This window comes from Leiobunum rupestre, chromosome 1, assembly GCF_980474605.1.
Source record: "Leiobunum rupestre chromosome 1, qqLeiRupe1.1.hap1, whole genome shotgun sequence".
NCBI classification, from domain to species: domain Eukaryota; kingdom Metazoa; phylum Arthropoda; class Arachnida; order Opiliones; family Sclerosomatidae; genus Leiobunum; species Leiobunum rupestre.
Window position 1 is genome coordinate 21,694,431 of NC_143384.1, and position 19,001 is coordinate 21,713,431.

At 34.3% G+C, this 19,001-nt stretch overlaps 1 protein-coding gene across 6 annotated transcripts in view; it reads left to right on the plus strand.

The window, feature by feature from the left end:
* LOC149961347 (plexin-B-like) overlaps positions 1-19,001 on the plus strand; it is a 260,627-nt gene that overhangs the window by 227,518 nt on the left and 14,108 nt on the right. For all 6 annotated transcript variants that reach the window (XM_090176829.1, XM_090176833.1, XM_090176832.1 and 3 more), the window contains 10 exons: positions 4,089-4,217; positions 7,251-7,351; positions 8,672-8,813; positions 10,612-10,771; positions 11,586-11,682; positions 11,927-12,032; positions 13,945-14,073; positions 14,153-14,245; positions 14,315-14,399; positions 15,294-15,466. In XM_090176829.1, coding sequence (XP_090032955.1) covers positions 4,089-4,217; positions 7,251-7,351; positions 8,672-8,813; positions 10,612-10,771; positions 11,586-11,682; positions 11,927-12,032; positions 13,945-14,073; positions 14,153-14,245; positions 14,315-14,399; positions 15,294-15,466 — 1,215 coding nt within the window. The remainder of the gene's footprint in view (positions 1-4,088; positions 4,218-7,250; positions 7,352-8,671; positions 8,814-10,611; positions 10,772-11,585; positions 11,683-11,926; positions 12,033-13,944; positions 14,074-14,152; positions 14,246-14,314; positions 14,400-15,293; positions 15,467-19,001) is intronic.

Consider the following 19,001-nt stretch of genomic DNA (forward strand, 5'->3'; position numbering starts at 1 on the left):
GCCGCGTGCCGATGTTTATGAATGAAACGGCTAATTTACGTTAAGGTATTAAAATGTATTGTTAAATTAGGGGTCGTCCATACATCAATTGTTTCGTAACTTCGAAACGGTGGCCTAAATCGGAAAAATGCCATAGAACATTTTCGACTTAAAATAATCTGTAGAACCCGTAGACGCTCGGTCCTACCACCATTTTGGAAACACCCTGTATACTTTAATTATTACTTTAAAGACCGACTACATAGTTGACTTACTGTCCTTCACTGGTAGCTGGCTGCTTGCATAGCACAAGTGCCTTGCAGCGAGCCAACTTACAGTGAAAAACAGAGTAAACCGAATAACTATTTAGTCGACCTTTAAATTAATTTTAACAATTCCAAAATTTCAAAATTGCTAAATCTTGACCGTTCTCTCTATCCAAAAAAAGTTAAATTGACCTTAAACATGACAAACCTTTAAATCGAGCCTTTTATTTTTTGAATTGGCCGATAGATGGGGTCCGAATCTCTCTTTTAAAACCACCCCCGCTTAGACTCCATTCTCCCCAGTAATGAAATTGTCTCCGTGTTATAAATTGAATCGAAAATGTATTAGGAAATAAAGAATTAGATCTAGTTGAACACGACCTAATAATGTAATACCTTTAAGAAGTATTTTTTTTTTGCCCCTGCCACTGTCCTTTCCCTTCGCTGCTTGCTTGTCCGACCGTCTATTGAATTACGAGCAACGCAACGGGGCTTACGACTGGCTGGCGACCGTATGAGCCTCACTAGGAGGATAGGAAAGAATTACATTTTCTATCGGTAAAAAAACGATAACAAGCTGGCCTCCGATATAATGCTCGGTTTCACCCCCTCTGTTCTTCGAAATACAGGGTGCTTCTCTTCGCGCAAATTTTTCTCAAACACTTTTACCATTTTTAATATCTTGCGGAAATTGCCCAAAAAGACAATTGCTCGTAATTGTTTTCGTGCTGCCAATAGTCAGTGTCCAAAGTATTACTAAATAAATTATCAAAACGGAATATCCTAATTAGGTTATCTACAAAGACGTTTAACTTCCCATCTTTTTATATTTAATTGTTAATTGAACTAGGTTATGAACGTTATCGGAAACTTCTCTAAAAAAATTTTGTTTCGTATATTTGGGCCAGATATAACATTATTTTTAACTGTTTCCGCTTGTGTTGTCTGCTAAATACATCTACACTGGGGGAAATATCATATTAGTACCTGATATAAGATTTTTCTCACTTTTTCCGCATTGGGTTGTCTGCTAAATACATCTACACTGGGAAAATTCGTATATTAGGACCTGATATAAGCTTTTTTTACTTAATCCGCGCTGCTTTGTGTGCTAAATACATCTACACTGGGTAAAATATCATATTAGTACCTTATATAAGATTTTTATTATTTCCGCGTTGCGTTGTCTACTAAATACATCTACACTGGGTAAAATATCATATTAGTACCTGATATAAGTTTTTTCTTACTATTTCCGCGTTGAGTTGTATGCTAAATACATGTACACTGGAAAAAAATGGCATATTAGTACCTGATATAAGATTTTTTCGTGATGGTTTTATCCTGATCGTAACGGGCTACTGGCCTTTTCTGTAATTCCTGACATAAAATAAATACAAATAATTGTAAACAGCCCAAGTAACAGCAACATAAGGCGTAATTTCATAAGCATTCCTGGTGGCGAATAGAAAGCGCAGTGTGGCAATCCTCCGCAATCTTGATAAAAGCGTCTTCCTCTCTCCTCCTTTTAAGACTTTGGCCGGGTAACGACGCCGAAACAAAGATCCAGTTTTCGCGCCCTTCTTATTTAATAAGATGAAGCTCTCCCCCCCCTTGCCCCCCCCCCACGTCGGGGTCACCCACGTTTCTACGATTGACCCTTTCATTTGACCCCCCACCAATCCCTTGTCACTCTTCGGCGAGTTCAATGTACACCCGAATTGCTACTCTTAAGCTCGTAACGAAGACTTCACTCTTTCCTCGCCCATTCCTCTCAGTGTCTTTTCGGTCGTGTTGGTTTTAAATTGCGACGCGCATGCTGTAGAGAGGGGAGGGTCTTAAAACAAGGCTAGCGTTGTATTCAATCTTAATAGAGAGAACGTCTATTTTAAAAGCCGCGTAATAGATAGGATGGAGATCATTTTATTCCGATGTTAGGCAATTGGCTGCGACTTGGGTGTTTTACTTTGGCGAATTGAATTGTTTTAAATGGATTATCTTTCCGGGTTTTGGACGAATTGGCGCTTTGATGGAGAGGAGGTTTTATAAATGTTGGCTTCTTCCTGAACACCGGTGTCGCGCGTGCGGAACACTTCTACAGGCGTTTATAGACCAAAATAGGTCGGATTGGTTTTCGTCGTTTGTATAGAGTTAATGGTATTAAACATTATGTTAGGTTATTTAATAGGGTGTAGTATAATATTTTATAATTAATTAATTAATTAATTATTAATTATAAATTGAATGTTATTTCAAATTATTAACGTTTTAAAATCTTAAACATAAAATTTAAGATTTTCATTTTAAAACCCAGTTTTTCTAAATTTCTGAACTGATTAATTTTAATTTAAATAACGGGTGCGCTATAATGAATTTAATAAAGTTTCATTTAAAATTTCTGTAAGGGTTAAACTATTGTAAAATTAAAACTGAAATATTTTTATTTAAAAAGTTTTGAGAATTTTAAAGTTTACCCACAATTTTTATAAATTGTAATATTTAACATTAATTTTATAAGTTTTACATTTAACATTAATTTAATGTACATTAAAACGCAATGTACCAATTTACCAATTTTTCATTTATTTCATTTCCACTATATTTCGTTATTCTTTTCAGTTGGAAATTTTATTGTACCCCTTTTATTAATAGATTTACGCGGTGACAATTTACACTGTCATCCGCCACGCGTAACAAAAGCTATAATGTCAGTATCAGTATACTCGGTAGTGAAGGGAAGCTAAAAACAACATCTAAGTTCAGTAGACAATGTCTCTGGGATGTAATATGGATGGGCTGCGTCGCGGACGCTTTATTTTCGAAGGCATCGGAGGTTGGGTTTTGTCGTTAGGCTTATTTTTGGGCCTTGGCTCGCCGCGATGGAATTTGGGGACTGGTGTCTCGCGATCATTTAACCGTTTCGTTTTCGGCGTTTGAGGGCGGGTTAACGTGCCGTTAATGCGGAAGAATGTCTAGAAAACTCGCTCGTTTGTCGTTGGAACCCCGATTTTGGCCCGTAGATAAATTCGGTAATTGTATAGTATAGCTCCATCCCTCAACTTCGGAAATCCTTTGGTTTTTCTCCTCTCTGTTGCAGACGCTTCCAAAGGGGTGTTTATTACCAAACCATTTCCGGTTTAAATTTTTCTGTTTGTTTAGTCGTATAATTTGTTTGCTAAAACTTACTGGTGTTAGTGCGTCTTAAACCTTCTTGGATTTTCATTTTCTTAATTTGAAGCCCTGTTAAATGTTAGTTAACTAAATTTTAAACCGTGTACAATATTAATAGTTAGCCGAATTTCAATGAGTTTGAAATATTTCTTAGTAGTGGTATTTATTTTAAATTAGCTTACTTTTTAAACCTTGTAGCTAAAAATATTTCACATTTAGAAATGTTAAATCATTTGAAATATTACTAATTACTAATTAGCACAATGTTAAATCATTTGAAATATTAATAATTAGCACAATGTTAAATCATTTGAAATATTACTACTTAGCACAATGTTAAATCATTTGAAATATTACTACTTAGCACAGTGTTAAATCATTTGAAATATTACTACTTAGCACCAGTGGCGTAGCCAGGATTTTGTTTTGGGGGGGGCACGCCATTGGAAAAAAAAGGAAACAAATAGAAATATTTGTACGTACGACCATACGTTTCGGGGGGGGGGCATGTGCCCCCTGTGCCCCCCTGGCTACGCCACTGCTTAGCACAGTGTTAAATCATTTGAAATATTACTAATAATAACCATCTTAGCTAATATTCTTTCGATTTGAAACTTTTGTTTGCGAGTATCTGTGACTAAAACTAAAGTTGTTTATTTCCTCCTTTCGCAGCTGTTGCTGTCTTCCGGTTCGCAGGCCGAAGAATTCGAGGAGATTCCAGTGGACGAAGGCTCTCCCATTTTACCTCGGATGGTTTTCGACCAATCAGAGCAGTTCATTTACGCCGCCACTCCGTACAAAGTAAGTGTTAAAATCTTCTACCACAACTCATAATTAGAAACATTTCTGGCCGCAAATTACTCCCATTTCTAAGCCGTTCTTAATGAGCCTTAATTAGCTGTTCTCCTAATGCCAAATTCGTGTTAGTTTTCTTGGAATGTTTTTTTTTTGGGTTTTAACTCTAAGAGTTTCCCTCGGAAGACGCGTCACTACTTGTTTTGTAACGTAACTAGCGCCAGCTTGCCCTGGTTTGTGATAAACCTGCAGGATTGCCACAATACGTGGAAAACCTGTGATTCCTGGGATAGTCCGGAAATTTGAAAACTGGTGCGAATGCCGGGGCTATTTGGAAACTGGTGCGAATGCCGGGGTAATTTCAAAATGGGTACGAAAGTCGGGGTAATTTCGAAATGGGTACGAAAATCGGGGGTAATTTCAAAATGGTTACGAAAATCGGGGGTAATTTCAAAATGGGTACGAAAATCGGGGGTAATTTCAAAATGGGTACGAAAATCGGGGGTAATTTCAAAATGGGTACGAAAATCGGGGGTAATTTCAAAATGGGTACGAAAATCGGGGGTAATTTCAAAATGGGTACGAAAATCGGGGGTAATTTGAAAATGAGTACGAAAGTCGTGGTAGTTTGAAATTGTGTACAAATGTCTTAATTAATTCAAATAAACGAAGTACACTAAAAATTATATGTAATAAATACTGTAAAAACAGATACTATTTAGTGTTATAGGTATCAAGTACGGTGGCTAAAGTGGACTTAAACGCCAATTTTAAGTAATTTTTCTAAAATAAATTTGAAATGTGCTTTAAACCAATTTTGAATTTTTACCTATGTAACAAAATTAAACTAAGACTACCCCACTTTGTTAAAAAAATTGATGTAAAAATTGTCATTATGTATGGATTTGAGCTGGTTCGTCAAATTTAAGAATTTTTAAAACAATAATAAATTCTTAATAAAAAATACATACCAAAAATATAATTAAAATAAATATAGTTTTATCTCGAAAAAAAATAATTTTATTTCAACCCAATCGTCAGAGAAAATGATCCAAAAATGTCGAGATTAGAATCAAACTAAAACCCTTAAACATTGATCTACAGTTTTCCTTAAAGGGAATATAACCTGCAAAGCCATCTTTATGGAAGACTCCTTCAATATTTCAAATTTCCCTGCACAGTGGCGCCAAACATTTCTAATGCCAAAGGCAAGAGCGGCCAAAGCTGCAAGCGTTGGTGTTCCACACCAAATACCTGAGGTTATATTCCCTTTAAGAAAACAAGAGGTTTCTATTCAGAGATAACCTTGATTTTATACTAACCTTTTAACCCTTTGGTTACCATGGCGACTGAAAACGAATGGGTAAATATACGATTAACACGCATTCTTCACATTGTGCAGTTTAGGCTTTCGGCTGGCGAATTTCTTCCATTAGGGCCAAGATTTTTGGTCTTTTAATGCCCGGAAAATTCCTGCAAAGTGGGGATTTTTGGGGAGAAAAGGGTCTAGTCTAAGAAATATCTCCGAAACTGCGAGAATCTGTTTGGCCTGATAATGAAGCGGCCGAGGCAAATTACGATGGGCTGTAAACAAGCGCTGGTTTGGGGGATGTCTAGCCAAGGCTTAGGCGTGACTTAGTTATGAAATATGGGATTTCTCCCCGCCTAGTTTTACTCTTTCTCTCACACCCTCGCTTCCTCTTTAATTATAAACAGCGGAAAAGTCTTTTAAAAGAGTAAAGCCTTTCCTAGTTTTGAAAGTCGCTTCGCAACGCCATCTATCCGTTACGGCGAGAAGGACTTATAAGAGGAGAGTCGTTTTTGGGATATCATTAACACTGGAGGGTGGGGGGGACTTTTTAAAATGGTTCAGGGAATTCGGGAGGCCTTTTTAAAATTCGTGTTTGGCTGACGAGGAGACTGAGTGTTGAAAAATTTCAACTCTTATTAGATTGTTTTTGAATTTTATGTGGAAACTGGAGTTTTAAAAGAGTTCACCTACTTGAATGTTTATACCAATTTAATACCATTCATAATTTACTGGAGTTAGTAGTACATTCAGAAATAAGTCCTTTAACAACTTGGGTTTTGCGTTAGTTTTAACCCTTAATATGAATTCCAAAATCAATAATCCAATTTGGAAATGTTTTGGAGATCGTACTTAAAAATATCAAGAAAATTGACTTACGCGTATTTTTGGTATTCCAAACTTTTATTTATACTTTAAATATTAAATTTTTTGTAATTTCGAATATAAACAGTTTTAAAACAGTATTTCTTAATAATACTTTTATCTATTAAAATTGAATATTGTTACATACTGGTTTTTGGATCGATTACTTTTATTTAGAACGCCTAACATTCGCAAATTTTCCCATTTGGAAACAAAATTAATGTTGAATACTTATTTATTTTTCAGTAAATTTAACTTTTTATTATCGGCAACTTGATATTATGTTTTTAAGTATTCACACTGAAAGAATTGGTTTGGTCATCTTTACGCATAAAAATAAAATAGGCCTAACAAAACGTGGAATTTAAATTTGCATTCAAAAGGTAATTTTACTATAGTTCTGTGATTTAATTCTTTAAACATTCTTGTCATTTTTAAACGTAATTCCAACTTTGCAATTAAACGTTTTTTTAGTTGGGTAAATATCTAAAAAATGGTCGGGAGGAAAATGTGTCAAAAATGGTCGGGAGGAAAATGTATTAAAAATGGTCGGGAGGAAAATGTCTGAAAAAATGGTCGGGATGAAAATATTTATAATATATGGTCGGGGAAAAAACGCAATTTTAAAATAAAAATTGCCATAAACCCCAATGGACCGAATAGAATTTCTTCCGAAATTACTCAAAACCACTAAACCAATTAATTTATAACCCTCCCCGTATTGTAAGCCCGCTCTCAAACCAAATTAAGCCAGCCCAGTTCCAACCAAAACAGTGGGAAAATCAAACCCTCCAAAGGCCTACGACTACGTATATATTATTATATATTTATATAATATTTTAAAACTAAAAATCTCGATTTTCCAGATCAGCAAAGTCCGAGTGGAACTGTGCGAACAATACGCTAGCTGCGACCACTGTTTGCAAGCTCGCAACCCCTACTGCGGTTGGTGTTCTCTGGAGAAAAGGTAGGGTTCAGACGATATTAAACCCCGCCGTCCCTTATTTGAAATTGGTCATAGCGCCCCAGGCGGGTCTCGTTCGGCGGCACCGGAGGGACCCGCTTAGCGCCGTTCCGTGTTATTGTAGCGCCCCCTATCTTGTAAAGTGTTAAACTTGGGTCCCCAGCGAAATTCTAGATTTAATTAAACTGGCCTGGCCGCGCCGTATTATTATTATTATTGTTCTGTAAATTTTAAAGACTTCGAATACACGGACCGGACTATGTTTAGGAATATTACAGCCTGGTCGTAAGTTTTAGAATCTCACCCCCCCCCCCTCCCGCCAAGTATGTTCAGATCTTAAAATGTTACACATTTTAGATGCCTTTTAGGTATTTAGTTGAAGCGTAATTATCAGTTAATTAGTATTTTCTTTATTTTAAATTTTCTTAGTGTATTACCTTAATGATTTAGCTTCAATTTTGGGGGGATAATTATTAATGATAAATCAGTTATTAGTTTTACTAATATTAATCGTAATTTAATCATTTTAAGGTTTATTTTTAGATAATGGTTAATATTAATTGTAATTTAATCGTACGGTTTATTTTAGATAAATGTTTAAGCTTAATCGTAATTTAATCATTTTTAGGTTTATTTTTAGATAATGGTTAATATTAATTGTAATTTAATAAGTTTGTTTATTTTTAGATAAATGGATTTAATATTAGTCGTTATTTTATAATGTTAAGGTTTATTTTAGATAAATGTTTAAGCTTTATTTTTAGATAATGGTTAATATTAATTGTAATTTAATAAGTTTGTTTATTTTTAGATAAATGGATTTAATATTAGTCGTTATTTTATAATGTTAAGGTTTATTTTAGATAAATGTTTAAGCTTGATGGTAATTTAATAATTTTAAGGTTTATTTTTAGATAAATAGATTTAATATTAATGGTAATATAACAATTTTAAGGTTTATTTTAGATAAATAGATTTAATATTAATGGTAATATAACAATTTTAAGGTTTATTTTAGATAAATAGATTTAATCTTAATCATTATTTAATAATTTCAAGATTTATTTGATTTATTTTAATATTAATCGCAATTGAATTATTTTAAAGTGTATGATATAGATTAGGTTCGTAGTATTTGCGACTTTATTACCCCTATATCAAATAGTTTCCAGCCAATGTAGTTTCGAATAACGTTGATCCCGAGAACTTAGACATACTGACTTCCAAACCTCTCAAGTTTCCAACAAGCATGGCCCCTGTTCCCTTGTTCCGATAGTTGTGGAGTTCGTCTCTAAAGTTTCTCCCTGGTGTGTGTCGGGGCAGGTGTACGGTGAAGGCGGCGTGTCACAACGCGTCGGGCTCGGCGGATCAAAGCTCTCCTCGCTGGCTATCTCTGGACACACAGCAATGTATCGACTTCCAGTCCATTCAACCGGAGCATCTGCCAATCAACGAAATGGCCATTGTAAGTATTGCACCCTTACCATTCTTTTGGGATTTAAGAGTAATGAACGTAATGTACCAACTAGTAGCCACAAACACAGCACGCACACAAGGAGAACGCAACCCGTCAAAAGTCGTGCATTTTCTTGCGTACAGTTTTCATTGGTTAGACGCTTTAGCGCCTGTTGCCGTCGGAAGGGGAAAATTCGGAAGTTGTCTTCCCCCCGCCCGTAAAACGTTCAGCGTAAAGGCTCGTACAAAGAAATTTGTACGCAACACTGTGTTAGCGTGTTTAAAGGCTAGCTGCGTTCTCCTTGTGTTTGTTGCTCATAGGTACCAATAAGTATGACAATAAAAAGTGACGCACCCGATACATCAAAACAATAAGGCCAATGTTACTTTATAGAAAGGCCTATTATTAAACCAAATTCATTTTAAAAACCATGGATTTTTAACATTTTCAGTTCTTGATACCTATATCTTCCTGTTATTTTATTGGAATTTATCCTATATTTTCCTTTTTTTTTGCCAAATATTTTTCCCATAAAATGTTTTTGAGTTTTCTGTGGTAACCCTGTAAGAATTGACAATACCACTTTAATTAAAATACTATACACTATTAATTTCTTCAGCCGGTTAGGTTTCATCATCAGGTTTGTTGTTACACAATTTTAATTATATAGTTTTATCATTCACTACCCAACAGTGGTCTTTTAATTCATTATTATTTGTATGACAATTAGCAAATATTAACCGAATTTTCAGTTGGTCATAGTTTAGTTGAACGCAAAATCTCCCTAGTGTTGGTATACCCCCAAAGTGAAATATTCTACTATCAAGGATGATAGTAAACGACTTAGTTAGGTCCATTTCCGAGCTGGCCTAGAGCGTCCGTTTCGAGGAGTAGTCGTACTTATGGTTATTATGTTACTTGTGCTATAGCGAAAGATAGTTTAGAACTGATCCCAAATTGTTAGTGTTAAAATTAAGAGTAATTTACACTATATTCTGTCAGCTTCAAAATATGCTATATGAGACTACTTACATCTAAGGGACTCGTAACGCTACTGTAAATATATTCGTCACATAAGTTTTTTTTGGCGCCATCATTGGTCCGTTAATGTGAACTTTTAAATAATGATTCGTAAAATGTAAAATATTTTTTCTTAATATAAATTTAATAAGAATTTCCAAAGCTCTTATTCATAATAATTCGTAAAATGTTTAATATCTTAACTTGTTTTTAATTTAATAAGTACCTACAGAGCTCTAATTCGTAAAAATTCGTAAAATTATTTAATATTTTAACTTAATATGGTCTTACGAAGCACCTTCAAAGCTTATAGAAACTGTCAACAGATGTCGCATCAGTGTACTTTTAAAAATAACTACCCGTAGAGAATTTCTCTAACATAACGAGTCCCATTGGACGTGAGTGGTCCGATATGCTATAGGCGTTAGAACTTCCATTTATCAAGTCTGGAAAATCAAAACTTTGTTTTTGCCGTTTTAGACGTTGAACAACTTCACTTTCAACTTATTTGTCGTTCAATAACAGTTAAAAACAAACTAACAAAGCGCAATAAAAATACCACAGGGAAAAAACTATTAAAAATAAAGCTCTGACGAAACTTTTTCAAAACTATTCTTTTTCGTGGACTTTTCGCTGGTCAGTCAGTTTTATCCCGAGAGAAACGCATTTTGTCACAGGCACTTTTTTCTAAAAAGCGCCGGTCAACTGTCCAGTGTCCAGTATCGGTCCAGCGGTGATTAATTTTCTTCGTTTTTTAACGCCTTTTATTTCGTTTTTCGTCTGACAGGTGGAGCTAGTCATCAATCAACTGCCCGAGCTGCCCAGCGGGGCCCATTACCTCTGCGTTTTCGGCGACGGACATCCCGTACACGCTCAGGTCACTCCCTCCGGACTCGCCTGCGTCACGCCGGACATCGACGAAAGGCCCTCCATCCCGCGGGATAAAGGTGAACTATTTTTTATTGTCGTTTTTTTTTTTAATGTTCTTCTTGTTTTCTATCTCATAAACAAGGCTTTAATGGGCTTAAAAAGAAAAAGAATTTAGGCCTAATTTTAATACTCTAAGGCATTGGTTCGCGTGGTCGAAAATTGTAAATGTCCACGTACTATTTTCGTAAATAATCTTCACCCTGAACAGCGGTGTATTGCGTGTGTAACAGTCTTACAGGCGTTAGTAGGTCCAAAATAGACCCTAGTTTTAATCATTTTCAAGGGTACTTGGCAAATTTATGAGTTGTCGCCGCAATATATCAACTATGTATTTAATTTAGAAAATATTTGCAATAAATAGACTAACATTAACACCTAAAACTATTAGAAATTTTTCAAATTTTTTACATTCTAAACTTTGAAATTCAAAAATATTTTCAAAAGTTTGAAATGGGTAAGAAAATATTTTCAGAAGTTTGGAATGGGTAAGAAAATATTTTCAGAAGTTTGGAATGGGTAAGAAAATATTTTCAGAAGTTTGGAATGGGTAAGAAAATATTTTCAAAAGTTTGGAATGGGTAAGAAAATATTTTCAAAAGTTTGGAATGGGTAAGAAAATATTTTCAAAAGTTTGAAACGTAAAAATATTTCAAAAGTTTGAAACGAAATGTTTTTCAAAAGTTTGAAACAGTAAAATATTTCAAAAGCTTGAAACGGAATTTTTTCAAGAGTTTTAAACGGAAATTTGTAAATATTTTCACTTTTTTGGTGCCATGTATTTGAATTTAATATAACATACTGTTATATTATATATTTTCTGTATTTTCGTAGACCACGTTGTAGTGAACTTAGCGGTGAGGTCAAGTGAAACGAAAACGGATTTTTTGCACCGGCCATTCGCTTTCTACGACTGCAGCAAACACAGGAAGTAAGTCCTTTTTCCTCTCTTTTATATTTTTTTCATTTCAAATCGGGGGTCGGCCGCCAACTTTAAGCCGCTTATTCTGAGAACTAACTCTCTACTTCTTAATCTTCCAACGACCTTCTTATAAAAAATATTTTATTTATTCCATCCATCGCGGGTCCCACTGCGCGCGATTTAATGTACATTTTCCAAGAAAAAAGTTTCGGTAGGGAACGTTTCTAATTGCGAGTGTTCGTTCATTTTTCAGGTGCTCCACGTGCGTCACTAGCTCCTGGATCTGTAACTGGTGTTTGCACGACAATTTGTGCACGCACAACGCTTCGTCTTGTACGCAGCCTTCGAATAGCACGGACGTAAGTTGGTCATCATTACTTTAAACCATAATAATAATAATAATCAGCTAGGCTAAAACCCAAGGCACCACCTTAGGCCCAAGTCATCTAGCGACTTATAATGCCTTTAGACAGGTGGTCGGGTTACAATGCGTAGGAGGGTGGTGGCAAGCCCTTCATGCCACGCGAGCCAACAGCTCCCTACACTAACTATTACCGTTAGTTCCTATAACCGGGGATTATAAGATTAGATTTTTAGGTTTTTTCTAGGGTTTAGCATATCTTCGGATTTTTAAAAACAAAATACAATTTCATTGTTTCAATTCAAACTTTATCCTTTAAAAATAAGTTTTAAAATTTTCGGTAATACCTTATTAAAATTCTTCCAATAACAAAATTATTTTACAATAAAAACATTTAAAATTCTCAAGAAGTTTTAAAGAAATAATAAATATTGAAATAATGCTTAAAACTACATTATAAACAGGGTTTCCACCATACCTGGAATTCCTGGGAATGCCAGGAAATTTTAATATGGGTCTAAAAGTTGGGGAAAAGTCGGGAAATTTTAAAAATTAGTCCAAAAATTAAGGGAAGTGTCAGGAAATTAGAATATGGGTAAAAAAGTCGGGATATTTTATAAATTAGTCTAAAAATCAAGGAAATGTCAGGAAATTAGAATATGGGTCTTAAAATTCAGAGAAAAGTCGGGAAATTTGAATCTCAGAAAAATGTGGCAACCCGGATAAACATTTTCTCTAAAACTTGTCAACCTTGTCCTTTTCGAAGTCTACTTAAGCGTGGAGTGCAGACAGCAAAACTACCTCCGATATATTAGTTTTCGAATTGCGGCTAAGCCTTGGCCTGAGGGTTTTTGATGGTCGGGCCTAACCCTTTTTTTATTACTTTGAAATTTTCGTTTCAGCTGATATTTTGGCCCCGTCTTATATAGATGTTTATAAGTAAAGTTTTATTGCTTTTGAGGGGCCTTCTTTTGGGGTTTCTTATATATTGGAGTTATAAATATTATCTTAGCTTATTTCGAGGTTTTTTCTTCTGACCTTTTTTTATTGATATAGTAAGCTTTTGTTAGGCCTTTGTCAACCTTTAGGCCTTTGTATTATATTTATTTCGTCTTGCGTATTATATAAGTCTTCAGTCTGGGGCTCTCCACTTTTTTAGCTGAAATTTACGACGTCGATTTCCTTTTTATACGTTTCTCTGGAAAATAACTTTTTAATTAGAATATTTTATTTTTATTACTTTAGCCTTTTAAAAAAAAAGTATTTATTTTTCCACGGTCTGGTAGACGTGGTTTATTCGTATTTTATAGGGGTTCTGTCTGTTTCAAATAATTTTCACCCTCGTTTTAATTACTTGGGGTAACTATTAAGCCTTTAGTTTGGTATGATCAAGAATAATAAATATTAATAAATATTATTTAATAAATAATAAATGCAACGACTATAGCCACCAAATTATCTATTCACACAAATTCGTTATCGATGTAAATAAACCGTAGGCAGGAATCCATACCTCTACTTGGAATGCTTATCCTGGCGTATCGCATATGGTAAGATCACTCTGACGGCTTTAGCCCCGCCTTCGAAAGAAAAAATATCTTCTGCGCGCGCTCCTCTCTCACAAATACCCTGGCGGTAGACCAATAGCAGAACACGTTGGCCTACCACCAGGGTATTTGTTTGGAAGGAAAGTAAATTTAAAGGGTGTCAGGCAGAATAAAACCTAGGCCTTTAAAGCGGTTCTTGCAAACCCTGAGGTTATTTGATCTACATTTTTCAGAGAACCTTTAAAAATGAGGAAATTCTAGGATCCGATTTTCTAATAGAAATATTTTTAATTAATTTGCTTGAAAGCTTAGACTAGGATTTTAAATTAATACGAAACTTCTTTTTTTATCTCTTTGTAACAGCTTTCACAGCAGCTGCTAATTAAAGGCCGGCAACACTGCCCTAGTTTCAGCTTACGCAAAGAGATTCTGTTGCCACACGGTGTACCCAAAGAGATTGTTATTGACGTTAAAAATCTTCCTAATCCATCCGTAACTATCCGATTTTTTTTCTTCAATCATTTCCACTAATTAATATTGGCTCCTAATTAATTTTTTTCTCTTCATTCAGGACGATTTTCAATGCAATATTGAGATTGAGGGAGCTAAGGAGAGAGTCAGCGCCAGAATTGAAGATAACAAAATTATTTGCGCAGAAAATACTGTAATTATTTTGTATTTTTATTCATTTTAATTAAGACAACGTAATTAATTTTCTTTCGTAATTGACCAGTATACGTACGAGAGAGAAGTTGGCGAAGTGAAGGCGATTTTGACCGTTCTGTGGAAACAAGACACTTTTATTGACAAAACTGAAGGTAAGTTTTCTATTCTATATAAAAATATGTTTATACAGGGTGTTTCAAACGGTTATGCAAATATTTAGGCCTAAAAGTAACCACCCCAATTCTAATAGTGTAAGTCCTTAATGTATAATAAGTGACCATTCGCTTTCTAATACCATAAGTTGATAAACAAACCGGAAAGTAAGCCTCCGACTTCTGATACCATAAGTTTATAATTGTACTTTTAAAGTAACCACCCCAAACTTCTAGTAGCATAAGCGGCAAATCTTGTCAATAAATAACCCTTGAACTTATAATAACATGAGTCGATAATCAAACCTGAAAGTAAGCCTCAGACTAATCTGATAACATGTATTTAATTATACTTTAAAGTAACCACCCAAACTTCAAGTAGCACAAATTCAAAATTTTGTCAATAAATAACCCTTGAACTTATAATACCATAAGTTAATAATCAAGCCAGAAAGTAAGCCTCCTACTTCTTATACCATAAGTATGTAACTGTACTTTTAAAGTAACAGCCCCAAACTTCTAGTAGCATAAATCCATAATCATGTCTAAAAATAATCCTCCATTTTCTAACACCATACGTCCATAATTAAGTCTAAAAGTGTCTCACTTCTGATCCCATAAAGTTCATTATTTTTATCTAAAAGTAGCCATCCTAACTTCTAATAGCAAAGTCCATAATCTTGTTAAAAAATAACCCTCCAACCTCTAATACCATAAGTCGATAATTAAGGCTTAAAAAGTAAATTAACGTTTAATAGCATAAGTCCATAATCGTCGCTAAAAGTAACCTCCCCAACTCATACCACAAGTCGATAATTAAGGGTTAAAAATTAATTCTGACGTTTAATAGCATAAGTCGATAATCGTGAATAAAAGTATCCTTATCTTTTACAGCCACTCTCTACAAGTGCAACTTGCTGGGAAGTCACGCGGGTCGCGGTGACTGTTCGTTGTGTTTGACTCGGGACCCGAAGTATCAGTGCGCCTGGTGTGGCGGCAGCTGCCAATTCGATGCCTTCTGCGACGCGCCCAAAAGCAATAACTGTCCACCTCCGCGCATAGATTACGTAAGTACCTCTTTCCTTCCATTGTTTCTTGGACATTGGTCATTTATTCATGAATTTCATCCATGGAGAAACTATAAGGAGTCGTATTTCCAGTTGTAAAATGGGGGTTGACAGAAAAAGGGGGTAAACATCGGTATCTTTCCGCGCTTGAAGCAGCTTCACGTTCTAAAAGCAGTTTACAAAATGCAAATTATAGCACTGAACCCAAGTCGCCATCTACATTCGTAAAACCGAACCTTTGGCAAGAAAAGCGCAGTATTTTAATATTAATTTAAATGTAATTCTTAAATTTAATTTAACAGTAAGTAAATTTTATATATAGAGGGTTCCATATTCTTAGAACAGACAGACGAAGCGAAGCGATAAAGCCTCTCTATACGTTCCTTCTATACCCCGTGAGCCAGTTTGGTATCATTTTTGATGCGCCGATCTAAAAAATAGACTGTGCCGACCCTCTTTATTTTCATCCCCCAATTTATTCGCTGGCATCACAATGACGTGTTAAAGGACGCGTTTCTGAAGGTTACGTCACGAAAGGGGTTGAGCTACCCGAATTTCGCCCCGACATTTTTCAAAAGATTATGTGGACCTCATTTCGCATTGAATTTGCCAGATCTTCGGATTCCCCTTTCCATAAAAACAGGGTTGGCCAAATATCGGTTTTTTTTTTCGAAAAAAATCAAAAAGTCTGATTTATACGATAATTATCCGATTTTTCGATCATTGTCCGATTTTTCGATCCCTATCCGATTTTTCGATCACTATCCGATTTTTCGATCCCTATCCGATTTTTCGATCCCTATCCGATTTTTCGATCACTATCCGATTTTTCGATCACTATCCGTATTTTCGATCACTATCCGTATTTTCGATCACTATCCGTATTTTCGATCACTATCCGGTTTTTCGATCACTATCCGGTTTTTCGATCACTATCCGGTTTTTCGATCACTATCCGGTTTTTCGATCACTATCCGGTTTTTCGATCACTATCCGGTTTTTCGATCATTATCCGGTTTTTCGATCACTATCCGGTTTTTCGATCACTATCCGGTTTTTCGATCACTATCCGGTTTTTCGATCACTATCCGGTTTTTCGATCATTATCCGATTTTTCGATCACTATCCGTATTTTCGATCACTATCCGTATTTTCGATCACTATCCGATTTTTCGATCGCTATCCGGTTTTTCGATCGCTATCCGATTTTTCGATCGCTATCCGGTTTTTCGATCATTATCCGATTTTTTCGATCATTATCCGATTTTTTCGATCGTCGCCTTTTTAACCGCATTTATGTACGAAACTGTCCTATGTGAGTCATCAAATTTCGATGTGGAGTAAAACGATACTTTTGTTTCTTCCAATAAATAAAAATGACCCTTTGAACTCTTATCCCTCCCTCTGAAATGAGACTAAATACATAGCAAACAACTTAAAATTTTATGAAATTCAATTTGGATATTTGTAAATATAAATACTGCTGTAAATATTGCTTACAACCTCTAAGTATTGCTTGGAAATTTAACTCGTACTGCAAAATCCAGCTCAACATGTGTCGCCAACTTCATTTGATTTTAAATTTTTCTAATTTGATAATTATCATGATTTATTCGTCGGATAATTATCATGATTTTTTCGTCGGATAATTATCATGATTTATTAGTCGGATAATTATCATGATTTTTTCGTCGGATAATTATCATGATTTATTAGTCGGATAATTATCATGATTTATTAGTCGGATAATTATCATGATTTTTTCGTCGGATAATTATCATGATTTATTAGTCGGATAATTATCATGATTTTTTCGTCGGATAATTATCATGATTTTTTCGTCGGATAATTATCATGATTTATTCGTCGGATAATTATCATGATTTTTTCGTCGGATAATTATCATGATTTTTTCGTCGGATAATTATCATGATTTATTAGTCGGATAATTATCATGATTTTTTCGTCGGATAATTATCATGATTTTTTCGTCGGATAATTATCATGATTTATTAGTCGGATAATTATCATGATTTTTTCGTCGGATAATTATCATGATTTTTTCGTCGGATAATTATCATGATTTATTAGTCGGATAATTATCATGATTTTTTCGTCGGATAATTATCATGATTTTTTCGTCGGATAATAATCATGATTTTTTCGTCGGATAATTATCATGATTTATTCGTCGGATAATTATCATGATTTGTTCGTCGGATAATTATCATGATTTGTTCGTCGGATAATTATCATGATTTATTCGTCGGATAATTATCATGATTTATTCGTCGGATAATTATCATGATTTGTTCGTCGGATAATTATCATGATTTTTTCGTCGGATAATTATCATGATTTTTTCGTCGGATAATTATCATGATTTATTAGTCGGATAATTATCATGATTTATTCGTCGGATAATTATCATGATTTATTCGTCGGATAATTATCATGATTTTTTCGTCGGATAATTATCATGATTTTTTCGTCGGATAATTATCATGATTTATTAGTCGGATAATTATCATGATTTTTTCGTCGGATAATTATCATGATTTTTTCGTCGGATAATTATCATGATTTTTTCGTCGGATAATTATCATGATTTATTAGTCGGATAATTATCATGATTTTTTCGTCGGATAATTATCATGATTTATTAGTCGGATAATTATCATGATTTTTTCGTCGGATAATTATCATGATTTTTTCGTCGGATAATAATCATGATTTTTTCGTCGGATAATTATCATGATTTATTCGTCGGATAATTATCATGATTTGTTCGTCGGATAATTATCATGATTTGTTCGTCGGATAATTATCATGATTTATTCGTCGGATAATTATCATGATTTGTTCGTCGGATAATTATCATGATTTATTCGTCGGATAATTATCATGATTTGTTCGTCGGATAATTATCATGATTTTTTCGTCGGATAATTATCATGATTTTTTCGTCGGATAATTATCATGATTTATTAGTCGGATAATTATCATGATTTATTCGTCGGATAATTATCATGATTTATTCGTCGGATAATTATCATGATTTTTTCGTCGGATAATTATCATGATTTTTTCGTCGGATAATTATCATGATTTATTAGTCGGATAATTATCATGATTTTTTCGTCGGATAATTATCATGATTTATTCGTCGGATAATTATCATGATTTTTTCGTCGGATAATTATCATGATTTATTAGTCGGATAATTATCATGATTTTTTCGTCGGATAATTATCATGATTTATTAGTCGGATAATTATCATTTGTTCGTCGGATAATTATCATGATTTATTCGTCGGATAATTATCATGATTTATTCGTCGGATAATTATCATGATTTATTCGTCGGATAATTATCATGATTTATTCGTCGGATAATTATCATGATTTATTCGTCGGATAATTATCATGATTTATTCGTCGGATAATTATCATGATTTTTTCGTCGGATAATTATCATGATTTATTCGTCGGATAATTATCATGATTTATTCGTCGGATAATTATCATGATTTAT